The sequence below is a fragment of the Ascidia mentula genome, chromosome 1, assembly GCF_947561715.1.
Source record: "Ascidia mentula chromosome 1, kaAscMent1.1, whole genome shotgun sequence".
Classification (NCBI taxonomy): Eukaryota; Metazoa; Chordata; class Ascidiacea; order Phlebobranchia; family Ascidiidae; genus Ascidia; species Ascidia mentula.
In genome coordinates, this window is record NC_138566.1 from 188,695 (window position 1) to 202,312 (window position 13,618).

At 34.6% G+C, this 13,618-nt stretch overlaps 2 protein-coding genes across 2 annotated transcripts; one reads left to right on the top strand and one right to left on the bottom strand.

Annotated features, from left to right (window-relative positions):
• Positions 1-1,195: 1,195 nt before the first annotated feature.
• Positions 1,196-6,568, top strand: LOC145892568 (kelch-like protein 12). The gene is made up of 13 exons (XM_082982017.1): positions 1,196-1,486; positions 1,822-1,925; positions 1,985-2,108; positions 2,164-2,317; positions 2,563-2,777; positions 2,976-3,119; positions 3,597-3,669; positions 3,721-3,815; positions 4,015-4,192; positions 4,698-4,829; positions 5,545-5,700; positions 6,091-6,238; positions 6,433-6,568. Exons 2-13 carry the CDS (start codon positions 1,864-1,866, stop codon positions 6,551-6,553), a joined length of 1,602 nt encoding a protein of 533 aa, XP_082838143.1. The 5' UTR covers positions 1,196-1,486; positions 1,822-1,863; the 3' UTR covers positions 6,554-6,568.
• Positions 6,569-7,287: 719 nt separating this feature from the next.
• On the bottom strand, positions 7,288-10,087 carry LOC145892584 (uncharacterized). Its single transcript, XM_082982018.1, has 9 exons — positions 9,918-10,087; positions 9,433-9,655; positions 9,030-9,158; positions 8,623-8,735; positions 8,215-8,413; positions 7,985-8,146; positions 7,757-7,899; positions 7,558-7,687; positions 7,288-7,473 (listed from the first exon to the last, which is right to left on the bottom strand). Exons 1-9 carry the CDS (start codon positions 10,023-10,025, stop codon positions 7,292-7,294), a joined length of 1,389 nt encoding a protein of 462 aa, XP_082838144.1. The 5' UTR covers positions 10,026-10,087; the 3' UTR covers positions 7,288-7,291.
• Positions 10,088-13,618: the final 3,531 nt, after the last annotated feature.

Below are 13,618 nucleotides of genomic sequence, written 5' to 3' on the forward strand. Positions count from 1 at the left end.
GTTGAAATATATTCTGATGCTAGCATGAAATGAGTATTTCCTTTGCAATTGTACATAAACAAAGTATCCTGTTTACTTTTTGTGTGGTGATTGGTTTTACTAGACAGGAGTTAGTCATACATTTTGATTTATAATTTATTATCATACCATACACCATACAACTTACAATAATTTTAATATATGAACACATTAAATGTTTTCATCAGAGACAGAATTCAAATGATATAAATTTCTGGAGGTTGGTACAAAAATCTTGTTTCTTCATCTGAGAATCCTGTAGATTGTCTGAATTTTTTTTACTTCTGTCTTGTTCTGGCAAAATAGGATGTGATAAGTTGGACATACAAATTTAGTCAAGGAAGACAGATTAAGTAGAGTTTTACTTTAAACTGCAACATGCGAACTTGTGACATAATACCACAATCTACTAATTTTGTTTGGTCACTTAATTAGTTTTTGATACATATTCACACATCAAATGATCAAACCCTATGAAAATATTACATCAAGATGTAAGATACATGCAAAAATAGATTAGCAGCACATTTATAAATATCTGAAGACCCAGAATAACTTCAAAATATAGTCTACTTATGGCAGACTACGTTATTTTGCCTTAAAATGTCTTTTTACAACAAACAAAGCGGTTTTAGCCATATCAGTACTAACAAACTACGTCATGATTACGTCACAGTTAGATTACGTCAGCACAGGCATGTTGAAACACACTTAACAACAAAAACAAATGTAAAGGGGCATACTTACGCTTTTTAATTCCATTTGCACACGGCCTTCAAAAAATTCTTCAGAAAAACGATGCGTTATTTCAAAAAAGGAAATGATTTATTTTTTATTTTTTTACCCATTTGAATCAGTATAATACTTATTTTAACATACTAAAAATTCAGCTCGAAATTCTACCCACGTTTTTAGTAATTCGAATTTATATGTAAGTTTCCTATCTCTTCGTATGCAAAAAGTCGCATTTGATCTCCTGGAAATCATGCGTGACGGAGTTTCCCACAGACAATAAAACAAACAAAGAAAAGAGGAGCCGTTGCACTACCATAAGAGTATACTATGGTTTCACACCAACTACGATTTCTATGTCGGAACTGTTAAGTTTTCATTGCGGGTATTTCCCATATTCTAATGAGGATGTGGTTCCTCTCTTGAGAAATAATCGTTAAAATAATTAGATTAATATTTCTTGGTGTTAACTGTTTCACATATTTCACATTTGATGTTTGAATATATTAGATACTGTTTGTGTTAAAATGGACAATCCACTATAATTTGACTCGTAAATTTACCCGCTCAAGATATCTTAGTTACCTAAGAGCACGCAGTGGTTCTAAACCTTTATAACTCGCCGAATTCCTCGGATCTTCTGCAAGTATTCGTTAAACCTCGGAAACATAAAGAATAAAACAAGCAAAAATGTCAATGATTAAATAAACAGGCTTGAAACGAAACGGAATATAAGGTGAAATTAATCTAACACATTTTTAATGAATTTGGGCAAGCAAAGTTAAACACCATCGCATTTTAGTTACGACAAAGTGAAAGAACATAACTTAATGACAATCAAACCCCTTTTGCTCATAATTCATATTTGTTAATATAGAAATTGTTGACATATTTAATGCAGCTAACAATAATCAAGCCAGGAAAGTCTTGTTAATGATAAAATACATTTTGAACAATATATTAGAAAAACCACAAATTTGTATTGTTGATAAAATAAGCAATGAAAGCATATTTTTAGAATTTTTATAATAAAAGATGCCGAAAAATGCTTTGTTTTCTAATTTTCCACAGATTTTATTGAGATAAACTTATTGCTGAGTGCTGCTTGCCATAATGCATCGAACACAAGATGAAATTAATTTGCATAATCAAAAAATTTTAAACTTTCTTAATCTGTAAGTTGAATTTTTAAAACTTAGTTCACCAAAAAATAGTTTAACGATTTCTGTTAAAGTGACAGAAAAAGTTCCAAACGATTTTGCAACCGAACACTTTGTTCCCAAGGAGAAAACTTTGCAATAAATGATGGAATCGTTGCTTCCATGTCTGGGTATTTTGAAAAAATGTTCAGTGCAGAGGTTTGTATCCAAATCACACAAACTCTGTGCTTTAATATAAAAACTTTTGTCACAGTTAAGAGAAAAATATGCTGACTTGGTGAATCTTGACACAATTCCACCTAAAAGACTGGAGAGTGTATTGGATTATATTTACACTGGTGATATTGAATTAACAGAGAAAAATGTGTTGGAAGTGTTGGAAGATGCTGATTATACACAGATCCAAGGTTAACTGTTTGACTTTCCATAGCAATACTTGTATTAACATTTTTATATCTCTATTATTATCTTGCAATTTAATGTAAACATGTATATTGGATCATTTCTGTTGAAAAACCAGTAACGTTTATTTCATTTTTTTTCAGTTTGTGCAAAAAGTTCATGATTTATTTTCCTGTGGTGTTTATATTTTGGGAATTAAAATTCTGTTGCAAAAACCAAACCCTAATAACATACTTTGTTTTCATTCAAGATCTCAAGTCATTTTGCAGTAAATTCATGCTTGAAAATGTAACAGCTGATAGTTGCTTGAAACTAAGAGCTTATGCTTCTCGATACAATCTTGCTGATGTGGAAAAGAAAACAAACCAAATGATTGTTGATAACATTGCAACAGTTGTACAACATGATGATTTCATGCAACTTGATGTTGGTGATATGTCTGCAATCATCAACCAAAGGGGAAAGGTTTGGTAACTGAAATGGTCAAAATTACTTAGTTTACTGTTGTCAACAATTATTAAAAATAAGTCTTTGGACAATTAGTGTTCTGTGGATGATGAAATAGTTGAAAAACCTTCCATGGTGTTTCAAAGCTTCTATGCTGTTTACAATCTTAACCCATATTTCAGACATGTTGGTTTAACCACTTTATGTCTTTTGTAGAATTGCGAGGAATTTGTTTTCAGTGGAATTGTGAAGTGGGTTAATTATAATCCTCATCAACGTGAAGAATTGTTTGTGAATCTTTTCTCCCAACTTGATCTCTCATCGATGACATCTGACTTTCTTCAACAAGTTTCCAAGAATGTAAGTTTATAACGATGTCTAGATTTGATGTTTCCAAGGAGGTTAATTTGTTTCAACAATGTTCACACAAATTATTGCAGTCTCATTAATTTTGTGATAATTAAAATGATACATTAAAAAGGAAAGCTAGAGCTAAAATGCTGTTTATCATATTAAGTAGACGTTTCGAACTCTTACTGGGTTCATCATCAGTACTGTACTGAACGCTTTTCTGCAACCAGTTCATTGTAGTACTGGTGATGAACCCAATATAGGTTTGAAACGTTTACTAAGAATATGACAAACAGCATTTTAGCTCTGTCTTTCCTTTTTAAAATCGTCAACTCCATATATTTTGCACCTATAATGATACAATTTATGTAATGTGTTAGGAATGAATCCATGTTAAACATTTGCATCCCTGGCTGACGTTGCAAATTTTTATGTTTTTCGCTTGATTTGTTTTCAAACAAATAATCTTCTCATTTTGTTTCTAAGAGTTTGGTTCGGAATAACCTGGTTTGTTGCAACTTTCTTCTTGATCTTGTGATGAATAAAAACACAACCAGAGGTAAGTTGGTTACAACATGATTGAGGATTGTTTCAACATATTTTTGTGCAGAGACAAACACAAAGTTTCTTGTGATTGGTGGATTGCGTTCCAAAACAGATTGTGTTGCTTATGATGTTCAAACAATGAAATCCATTCCATTTGCTGTGAGTTTGCTGGGTTTTAGAATTTCTTTTAAAATTTTAAAATAATAAAATTGACAAAAATAATTGCTTTCTAACTTTTGCATCAAGGATTAGCATCAGTGGTAAATGTATAATTTTACTTGATTATAATTAAAATATGTTTCTTAGTTTAGGATTACTTTTGTGTCAGAATTTATATATGAAATATAAAAACAAACAGAAACTCAACCCTGGTCGACATGCTTTGACATCAACAAGATGTGGGAGAAAGGTTTATGTCATGGGAGGTGATGGTGGTGGAAAGAAATGTCAAGTTTTGGATTTGGATGAAAATACTTGGAGTGAAATGTCTGATATGTTGGAAGAACGACAATTTTGTGGATCAGTATGTGTCAAAGGTATGTTGGTATTTGACTTAAGACAAAACTGAAAGTTGTACATTATTATTCTGAACATTAGTGTGTTGTATAATAAGTGATGGCCAACCTGTCTTTGTTGACTTAATGCTCCATATGACAATTAAATCCCTAAAATAGAGTTCCAGTCATGAGTGGTTGTTTATTAATCTTTTGCTGCCTTTCTGTTGACCCACATAAATATATTGAGGGTAGAAAGTCAAAATGGATTAATTAATTTTTTATTTTTTTGTTAAAGTTTTAAAAATGATTTGATTTGAAATGGATTGGCCCAAATACTTTTTCATCACAATCAACTATTCAGAGGATATTGAAGTTTAGATGTTGTTTAAGCAAATGATTAATCCAGCAGTTAAATGATGTAAGATTTCCACAATCCCAAGCTACATATCCAGACACATTTCCATTATTAAGCTACAGTAGCATAACCATACTGCTCACTAAAGTATGTGTGATGTCTTTATTACAATTTTCCATTTGTCTACAGATTTTATCTATGTAACTGGAGGGATGTTCAATGGATCAAGTTGTGAAAAACTTGACATCGCCAACAAAAAGTGGGAGAGGATGAGGAATATGTTGCATAAGAGATGTGGCCATGCTACTGTTGTTTGTAATGGTGAGCTTGTTTATGTGAAGTTGATTACTCATATCTTGCAACTGAATTACTTGGTAATTTGACCAATCAGTATCTGTTTACTGTTTATTGTAACGACCGCATACAGAAGCAAAGGCATTGCATTGCACCAGTGAAAAGTTTTGTTGCAATAAAATCCAGGTTTTCATATAGTTTCAATGTTAGTGATGTGCTGCACTGGATATTAACCAATATTCAGTATCCGGACCCAACCCTGACCTCACAACAGCCCGACTCTCACATGGCTTTCAAAATTTGGTTTTCACTTACCTGGTGTGACAAAGTTGCATCCTATCCCCTTTCATGCGGTTTAAAGCTGCCTTCAGGATTTTTCCTAACAAGTGATGTTCCGCACAGATTCCAGGCACGCGGATTAACCAACAATCAGAACCCGGACCCGACTGGTTAATACACTTAAATTTCCAAAAAAGTTTTAGCATTTATAACATAAAAGCACACACAAATTCTGCATATTGCTCATTTTTCTAATAAAACAAATACCTTCAGGTATCAACTATTTTTTGCCTTGTTATGCACTCTTAAATTGCGGTTATCAAGACGTTAGATCTAAATTATGCAACCAGATTTGATTGATAATTGTCTGGATCCGGTCGGGCCGGATAATTTGGAACTGGGAACACCACAACTCAATGAATAAATGAACGGAATAATTGCAATAACTTCCATTATTTGTCAGATTTGCTTTACTGCATTGGAGGTTGGGATGAGGAACCTTTAGATTCATGTGAATTTTATGATGCTGAAGTTGATGAATGGAAAGAAATCCCTTCTCTCAATGAAGTTAGAGATGAAGTTGTTTGTGTTGTGTTGGATGGAAGCTTATATGCTATAGGTAACAGTTGTTTATGGTTTGAAGGCAAGCAAACTCACACAAACAAACTATGTCAGTTGGCTTCTGGGTTTTATCTATTGGCAAAACCTGTCTTTAAATGATTAAATTCCAGGATATTTTAACTATAGTCCATATACATATATATATGAAGATAGTGGACTAGGTTGGTTGATTGTTTGGGGTGGCGTCATCACTTCCAGTTGTAACAGCGGTAAGGTTGTCACTCCATACATTTCACAACATGTTTCAACAATTATTTCCCAGGATATTCAGTTTCTTTCCTGAAGTTTGTTTTTCCTGTAAAATATTCCACGTAGACATCAGTCATTCTCTGCACTGTTGAGGTGAAACCTCAATATTTTAAGTATTCCATGTTGTTAATTTTGACAGGAGGTGGAGACAACAATGACCACACCTTGTCGACAGTTGAACGATACAAACCTGGAGACAACAAATGGAAATATGTTGCATCACTTCAAACTGGTCGTCGTGCTCACTCTGCTTGTGTTGCAGGAAACAAGATCTACGTCATAGGGGGGTAAGATTGATTGTTTTATTGATGTCACAATCGAATAATAGTGATGAGTTTTAAAATCATTTTCAAAAACTTCATCTTTACATAAAATATAGATTTAATTTTTTTGTAATGTTGAATCACAATTCAACTTGTTCATTTCCTCAGCAAATTAATTAGGTTTCAAAATATGTTTCCTGATTCAAAATTGTGTTTAGACACAACAAAGATGATGTTGACCTGAAATCAGTTGAAGTTTACGATCCAACTTCTAATGTTTGGAAATTTTGTTTTGAAACTGAGAAACCAGTTTTTCTGGCAACTGTTGTTTCCATCTAAAATCTTCAGTTAACATGTTTTCACTGTTCAATTCTTACATTATGCAGTGTGACATGTTATTATAATTTTTATATTTTTTTGATTATTTTATCACTTTCACCAAGGTTTGTAAATTCTTTTACTTACACTTTACAACAAACTTAGTATTTTCACAGTTCAATTCTTACTTTTTAAATACTCTCGATTCGACTTAAAATTTGCCCGTCCATAAACCCAGTTTATTTTGATCGCATCTTGGTCAGATTTGTTGAAAACATTCAAAATTATGAAACTTTCCTTCACTTTTGTCACAATATATTTTTCTTGTCCTGTTTTATAAATTATGTTCTGTGATCTGCACTTTCCTATTTGTCAGTAAACCTTAATTGACATACTGTTTTCTTGATGCTGTAAAGTCGCACATTCTTCTAAACTTAGACAACTAATATCATGCCACAAATGAAAGTAGCTTCAATATTAATCCTGTTTGAGATTTCTTCAATATCCCATGTATTCGGCAGGTCTTAATATTTTGAACCGCTGTCCAGTGTTCTTGGTTACTACTACATGGGGATTCCCCACCACCAAGGTGGTTGGGTTAATTTGAAACAAAAACATTTCCAACAGAAGCACAAAAGTCAACTTGTGCTTTTGTTTGAGAACAATTTACCCAGAACACCAAACATCTTGATTATAGACTGTTTTGAACTGGTTGGCAGTGTATCAGGTCAGGGAAAACCCCCGTTTGATGGTCATTCTTTATCTTCTATTGTACGAAGTCCAAGCTGACTCTCGGAACTCCATGGCTGATTTTATTCGATTTTGACTTTCAATTATTCCCCTTCCAACTATTATGACATCACAACCACGCTTGTTTATGACCTCATCAGGTGTGAGGTATCGCTGGTGCATGGAGTCTTTGCCTCTGTTCAACTTCACACCTGTTATGACATCACAATTGAAACCAAGTAAAACACCCAGTTAAATTTATTTCATAATTTAAATATTTATTTGAGAAGTTGCACCTGGTGTGAAATGGATATGAGAAGGATGATCAGAAACTTTCGAAGTACAAATAAAACCAATGACAAAGTCCTTGTGTTTTGATGCCATTTCTGCTGTTGATTCCTTGTATTTGGAATCGGTCAAGTTCCCCTGAGAAAATATTGTTGTAAACTTTCTTTACGTTTACACCAAGGTAGTTATCACCATGGCAACTGTTACCTCACAACTCATTTCAGCAATCAACAAACATGCAAGATCATTTCTTTCATTTAACGATTGTTTCAATCCCTCAACCACTCCAGGGCCGGGTAAAGAATGGGCGTTTGTGATGTCACACCAGTCAGCGATTTTGTAAATTCCACCTAATGACGAAAAAAGAAATGGACATATTGGTAAAAGTTAATTTTAATATTATTTACATCTTCTACAAACAAAAAAACTTCTCACCCCGAAACTGAGCTTTCACTGTGTTTCCGATATCAGCAAACTTTCTGTCCTCAAATATTAGAAAGTTGTGCTTTCGAGATAATTCTTTCAAAATCTTTATATTTTGCATGGAAAAATCCCCGTAAGTGTCGCAGTGCGTTTTGATGCAGCAGATGTACGGACCTAAAAATTATTACAATAACATTAAATCTTGATTTGTTCATCCTTGACAAAACCCCTCCACAACAAACCTATTTTTTCCGCAAGTTCCAACACTTCAGCAAAACTTTCAACATCAGCCGAAAAACAAAGGTTGGAATTTTTCATTGCCATTATTTCGAATAATCGCTTGGCAACCGGTTGCTTGGTGATCCTGGCTCGCTCCTCATATGTCATAGAACGGGGATTGGATGGAGAAAAAGTGTTGTTTTTGGCCAGAAACTTTTTTACCTGAACAACAAAAGTTCATCAGTTAAATAATAATAACAAAGGCATAAGGATTTTAGATCTATTATTATGAACGCACATTGAATTTTAGGTAGGCATATATCTTCCCCGTTTGCAAGAGCTTTCTTGCACATGCATATCAGCAATAGTAAGTTCCCACACAGATTAATTAACGATGTTTTAGTGAATTATTACCATCATTATTTTTTTACCTCTTGTTGTTGTTCAGGTTTGATTTTTTCTTTCTCGAGTAAAACTTTCATTACACCATTCAGTGTGAAAATAGAATGCAGGTTTATGTTGCTGTTCTTTAGATTTGCTTTTCCTGGAAAAAAATTGCCGATCACAGATAACCAATTGTTTGATAAGCAATGTGGAGCCAATAATATGAATTTGTGTATAAGCTGCAGACAGATGGCCACTTAGGTCGAAACAGTGGCCATCTGTCTGCAGCTTATACACAAACCAATTGTTTGTTACACAACATGTGGGACTGAAAAGTCGTATTAACATAAGGTTAGTGACAAGATAAAATAACGTTGTACAAAATATGAATTGTTGTATGTTGTATCTTTTCTGCTAAAATCGCCACAAAATATTTAACCATCTGTTTTAATACCTCCCTGTTCTCGATCAAGAAGAACCACTGCATCGTTGACTTCCACACCAACTTCATGCAAAATCTCGACAGTTTCCCGAACACTCGATCCTGTCGTAACAACATCTTCGATCACTAAACAGGCTGAACCTACAAAAATGGTTTCAGATAAAAAAACTGCCAAAATTAAAGCAAATTATTTTGGTGTCTCCATAAACCTCTGTGGAAAAACATTTAGAAAACAGATGGGAAGATATGGATTTACATTAGGATTAGTTTTAGAGATACAGTGCCCACATTTTTAGGGTTTAAGGGACACTGTGTGTATAATACACACAAGGCACACAATGGTACTTTATAGGAACTCAGACCATTGAGGTAAATGTGTAATTATGACTCAATAATAGAATAAGAGTTATCGAACCTTTAGTGCAGTCTCCTTCAACTTTTTTCTTCGTCCCATAATCCTTTGCTTCTTTGCGTCTGATCAACATCGGGATGTTATGATCGACAGAAATACAAGTTGCTATTGGCAACGCAGTGTAGGGGACTCCACAAACACTGCTGTATCGTAAGTTCAAATCCCTTGCTTTCAACCACATACATTCCGAGATTTCCTTCAGGAGTTGAGGATAGGAGATAATCACCTGCACAATGTCAGCTTTCATGTTTTAATGAAGTTGAACCTCTTTATAAAAAAATTCTTTTATCAACAAGTTTTAATCCAAATTAAATAAACATTAACATGACATAAAAATAATATATTTTTCCACTTGTGTGGACATTTATTTTTATCTAAAAAAAAAATTTTGATGTGTCTTGCATTAAAAAGTAACATGGAAAAGGTCGTTATCATAATATTCAATCTTCTTTACATGAAATATACTTTTCAGTCGCAAACTTACATACCCTCAAATCAATGTAGACAGGTGAAACTATCCCACTTTTTAACAGGAATGACCCAAACTTGACGGCTTCAATTTCAAACAACTTGACGATGAGCTCATTCTCATCCATTTAAACTTAATTCTGCAGCTCCCACAGCCGACAAATCTCTAGTTACAAAAATTAAAATGTGTTTCTTCACTAAAATAACACCAGGTGGTCACAATACGGGATATAACGAACATTGCATGTTAGGCAGGTTCGCCCACAAAGTAAAATACATTTTATACAGTAAGCTACTTCCGAACTCAAGTATTTAAGAGCTTTTGGCAAATAATAAAAATTAGTAAAATTTTAACAACTCGTCGCCACATGCTCCGAACCATAACAACCCATGCGTGTCGTAACAACCCATGCGTATCGTTATTTCCGGACGGGATTCACGTCAATTTATCGTCAGTAGATTTGATTTTTTGTTATTTGCAATTTATATTTTAGTTAGCAATAGTGGAATCATCTTCGTCTGACTACTAAGCTACCATCAGGATCGACCACAGCCAGTAGCTGCAAGTAGACGGTACAGCAGCTCACTCATCATAATTAGCTTTGTTGCTTTTACACAAAAATCACAGTACCGTATTTTCTCGAATATAAGCCGCCCTCGAATGTAAACCGCACGTAAATGTTAAAGGCAAACTTAGGTGCCTTACAACAATAATTATCAACAAATCTGTCGTTTAAAATTGTCAAATACGCTGACAACCTTGGGCGATAAAACATTTAGGTACGATGGAGGGAGTTGATGGTAAATTTCATTAAAACACAGAGCGTGGGCAAAATATCGGCGTGACGTGAAATAATATAAGCCACCCTCGATTGTAAGCATCACATTTTTTACAATATTTCATTACTCAAATTATATATAAATAAACTTCTAGCAACCTGTATTATATTATTTGTGGCCTTTTTCTCGCGTTATTACGTCATAAACAGTTCGTTCTCGATCACAATTTGCAACCAGAACCAACATTCGGGCGTGGGAAACAAGCCATTGTGACGTGGATAAAGGTGGAGTTACACTTCAAAATAAGATTTATGACGTAAAATGACAAGATTTTTTTACTTTGTTACGTCACAATGCAAAGCCAAATGTTTCGCGAGCCATTTGATTGTTAAGATTTTCGTTTGGCCGTGGGCGTCCTGTGACTTGATGGCTGCTTGTCATTGTCCACGCTCTGAACAAAGCTTCCAAGTCGCGATCAAAGCTATGTGACGTCACAAAGCACTTATCAGATTGATCTTAAAGTGTTTGACCGCAAATTAAATATTCGCTAACACTTCTGGAGGTTTTTACAGTTCCCAGCGCTTAGTTATTATATTAGATTCACGATGAATTACCTTACAACACATTTAAATTAAAATGTTAGGATTGTTGAAACAATGCAACATAACCTGTGCCACTATGAGCTTTTATACCCTTATAATGACCTGATATTTTCGTATTCGCCCAAGAGTCCATTTATATTTAAATCGTGGGGCCGATAATTTCACATTCCTTCCCATGTTGACCCAAAAACAAGCCAAAAAGTTTTAAAGACGTGTTTTAATATTCACATTTTCATGCACACACTCGACATGATTCTGCTGGTGCAGGTACCCTACAAAACACAAAAAGGCACAATTCGACATTTAACGACATGCGGTTGTGACGTCACATTGTCTGGTCGTGTTTCCGTGACGTGATAAAGGGTGAACCACAAAGAACAGTTTTGGTTAAAGTCGCGTGACCGTCTCGAGCCGATATTTGGAACCTGTTGGTCCGGCGCCAAAATTCATCGTTCCAGTGAAATAACGATGTTGGTTGTTTATCTGGGGGTGTTGTCATTGGGTGGGAACAGAAACTGTTGTGTCATCTCCTATAAGCAGGTCTTGATTAAACCATTGCGTTGTTAAAGGAAGGTAACGTTAAGAAGTACCCCAAAACCCAAATATGTGAAAAAAACCGTACTTCAGCTACTGTGTTATCCATAGACACACAGCAAGAGAATATTGGACTTTTTTTTCTTTTTCATTACTTTGTAAAAATTACCTGCGTTGTGCAACTAAACCAAAAATCCTTGTTTTGCATAAAACCCTGTTTGCTAAACATAATCACCACAAAAACTTCCAGACAGAAAAGAAACAATAATAAACATTGTTACGTCACAAGACGAAATTCACATTCACGTTTATTAAATTTGTATGCATATTAGGGTGGCTTTAATTGCGAAATGATTTCTTTTTGGTATTTAGGGAAAATTTTTGGCAGTGATTGATTTGGAAACGCGAGACAGACAAACAATTACCCTGGTGTGGAATCAAAGTGATTGTCCCGTTCTTAAACTTCTTTGACTTTAGAATCGACGTTTAAAAACGTTTTAAATTAGGTCATCTAAATCTAGACTGCTTTGTGACGTCACATCGCTTATTATTGTGACGCGATTGGTTAGAAAGTGCTTCTTGTTTACGATCGAGAGAATTAAATTTCTCCGAAACCTTTTGAATTCGTAATCGCCATCCTTACTGACCCACAGACATTTTCAATCGACCTTTGTTAAACAACAATCTCATCTATGACGTCTCAAACACATATGTAAGTTGGTTCCGAGTGAGGGATGTAAATAACAATTGTTGTTCCTGGCATTCCCAGATTATTCCCAACTCACACTTCAAGCAAAATGTCTGTTTATAGTTGACCGGCAGGATAGGATTGCTGGGCAGCGACCGGAATCACAAGAAACCGATTCATATTTCATTGTTTTTCGTGGAGAAAAATCCTTCCGCTCCACATTATCAGTTGATCATTAATGTCGAACATATTAAATAATTCTTGCAAACGCAACAAGATCGCAGAAAAGTGAAATTTATGTTTGTTTAAAATAGATTGTGTCGAGCACTAAAGCAACATTGAACCGTTCGAAACTAATCGCCTGCGAGCCGATTGTGACGCAACAATTAGCTTCCAACGAAAAAAGTTGCAACGAGAAGCGCTTGATGGTGATGTCACAGAGAAACGGACAATCAGCGTTCGATTTTTTTTCTGCCTGGAGCGACGGCAGAAAAAAACTTCTTCGCGTGTGTCAACTTCTTAACTTGTAAGAAGAATAATTCTAGAACTGGGTGACAATAGGCGAGTTGTGCAGTTGTGATAAACCGCGAGAAGACGCAGTGGCGAAGAAATATTCGAGTATTATTCAGATGTAATTGTTTGTGTGTTCGATGAGCAGTTAGCATTGATATTTCGAAGAGATTATGTAACTAAATTAATCGACACCAGTTCAGACTTATCAACAAACAAATGTGTTTAACTTACGTCAACGCGTATTTTGTTGACAACATAAAGACGATAATAATCACAACGCTGTAACAGTTCTAATTTGTTAAAATCCTAATTGCTATGAAACAATCGCATAAATTCTTTATCAACAATCGGACGCACTTGACTAAATGCAACGCATGATTAAACACGGGTTTATCGAGTAAAACAAAATAAATCCTCGCTTAATTCGCTCTGCGTTCATCCAAGCATCACAGTCATGTGACCTTGTTACTTACGTCACATGCTGTTAACCAAGCACTAATTTGCATATGTTCTGTATTGTTTCCTTGACTCCTGATTTGCATACTGGCACCAATACAAGATGCAAAAACACGTGGGTCGAGTTTTTAAAATATTAATATCGGTT

Coding starts and splice junctions, on each gene's coding strand:
- LOC145892568 (XM_082982017.1), top strand. CDS start 1,864: ATGCATCGAACACAAGATGAAATTAATTTGCATAATCAAAAAATTTTA. Junction 3,670..3,720: donor GAATAAAAACACAACCAGAG/GTAAGTTGGTTA, acceptor ATTTTTGTGCAG/AGACAAACACAAAGTTTCTT. Junction 3,816..4,014: donor TGAAATCCATTCCATTTGCT/GTGAGTTTGCTG, acceptor AAAAACAAACAG/AAACTCAACCCTGGTCGACA.
- LOC145892584 (XM_082982018.1), bottom strand. CDS start 10,025: ATGGATGAGAATGAGCTCATCGTCAAGTTGTTTGAAATTGAAGCCGTC. Junction 9,656..9,917: donor CTGTCTACATTGATTTGAGG/GTATGTAAGTTT, acceptor GACATTGTGCAG/GTGATTATCTCCTATCCTCA. Junction 7,900..7,984: donor AGTGAAAGCTCAGTTTCGGG/GTGAGAAGTTTT, acceptor TTTCGTCATTAG/GTGGAATTTACAAAATCGCT.